Genomic DNA, 1,167 nt, shown 5'->3' on the forward strand with positions numbered 1-1,167 from the left:
GCCTCTGACCCAGAGCCCCCTCGGCTCGCGCACCAGCTCCCCCGAGCTCGCCGCGCGGGCCCGGCCGCGCCCCGGCCTCCTGCAGCCCGCCGAGGTGTCGGAGACCGCCCTGCAGCCACCGGCTGCCGTCAGCTTCTCGTGCAAGTCCACGCCGTCCACGGGCTCTCCGTCCCAGAGCAGCCGCAGCGGCAGCCCCAGCTACCGGCCCACCGTGGGCTTCACCACTCTGGCCACGGGCTACCCCTCCCCTCCGCCAGGCCCCGCGGGGCCTGTGGACCACTTGGATGTGTTTGGACAGACGCCTTCCCCTCGGAGGGTGGGGGAGGAGCTGCTCAGACCGGAGCCGCCCCCGCCACCGTTACCTACTGCAGGGTGAGTGTGAGCCGTCTCTCCTGCCCACCGCCGCCTGGTCATCTTCCTCCCCCTTCCTCCCCTGCCCTCGCCCTTCCATCCACCGACTGACAGGGCTTGTCGGGACACGCTGCAGCATCCCTTCGGGAGAGGAGCGCTGGTCTTGGCAGCGGCAGGGAGTGGTCACTGGGGGGGGGTGTGGCTTACCTGCCCAGGTACCCTGCCAGGGGCATGAGGGATCTTCCCCGTCCAGCCCAGAGCTCTCAGGAGGCCATCTGGGGGCCGGGGGAGAGGATGTGGCCAGGGGATGTGTGGTGTGTCCCCATGAGTGGTCCCCCGGGGCCTTCTGTAGTGGAGAGCCCACCACGTCCCCATGAGCCTGGCTCTGGGCGGTTCCAGGGTTGGCCCAGAGACCTTGTATCCAGCCTCCTTTTCTTCCTCGGCCTCTCCTCCTCGAAAGCAGGACCCTGGGGCCTGCCTTCCCTGGACCACCAGGCTCCCGTCCCCACCCTCCTGCCCTTGGTAGCCTAGTGAGTGCCGCCTCCCGCCCCCACCTGGCCCCCCAGCCTCCCTGGAGGCTGCGTCCTGGGGGTTGGGAGCAAAACCTCAGGCCTCTGAACCGTGTGCTGGAGCCACACGCCCCACCCCAACCTGTGTGCCTCGCAGGGAGCTGCAGACAGACAGACAGACAGACAAGCCCCTGCGATCAGCCGGCCTGGGGGAGCCCACTGTAGGCTGTAGCAGCTGGTGTGCCAGGTACCGGGCGGCCTGGACGCCCGCCCGTGTTCTTTCTCTCCGCCTTTCCTCTGCTCTCCC

General features: G+C 69.4%; 1 protein-coding gene across 1 annotated transcript in view; it reads left to right on the forward strand.

Annotated features, from left to right (window-relative positions):
- IGSF9B (immunoglobulin superfamily member 9B) overlaps positions 1-1,167 on the forward strand; it is a 46,112-nt gene that overhangs the window by 35,062 nt on the left and 9,883 nt on the right. The window contains exon 18 of the mRNA XM_007450398.1: positions 1-372. This exon is cut by the window's left edge and continues 1,275 nt beyond it. Within this exon, the coding sequence (XP_007450460.1) occupies positions 1-372 (372 nt within the window). The remainder of the gene's footprint in view (positions 373-1,167) is intronic.

Source organism: Lipotes vexillifer, unplaced genomic scaffold (genome assembly GCF_000442215.2).
Source record: "Lipotes vexillifer unplaced genomic scaffold, Lipotes_vexillifer_v1.1 scaffold322, whole genome shotgun sequence".
Classification (NCBI taxonomy): domain Eukaryota; kingdom Metazoa; phylum Chordata; class Mammalia; order Artiodactyla; family Lipotidae; genus Lipotes; species Lipotes vexillifer.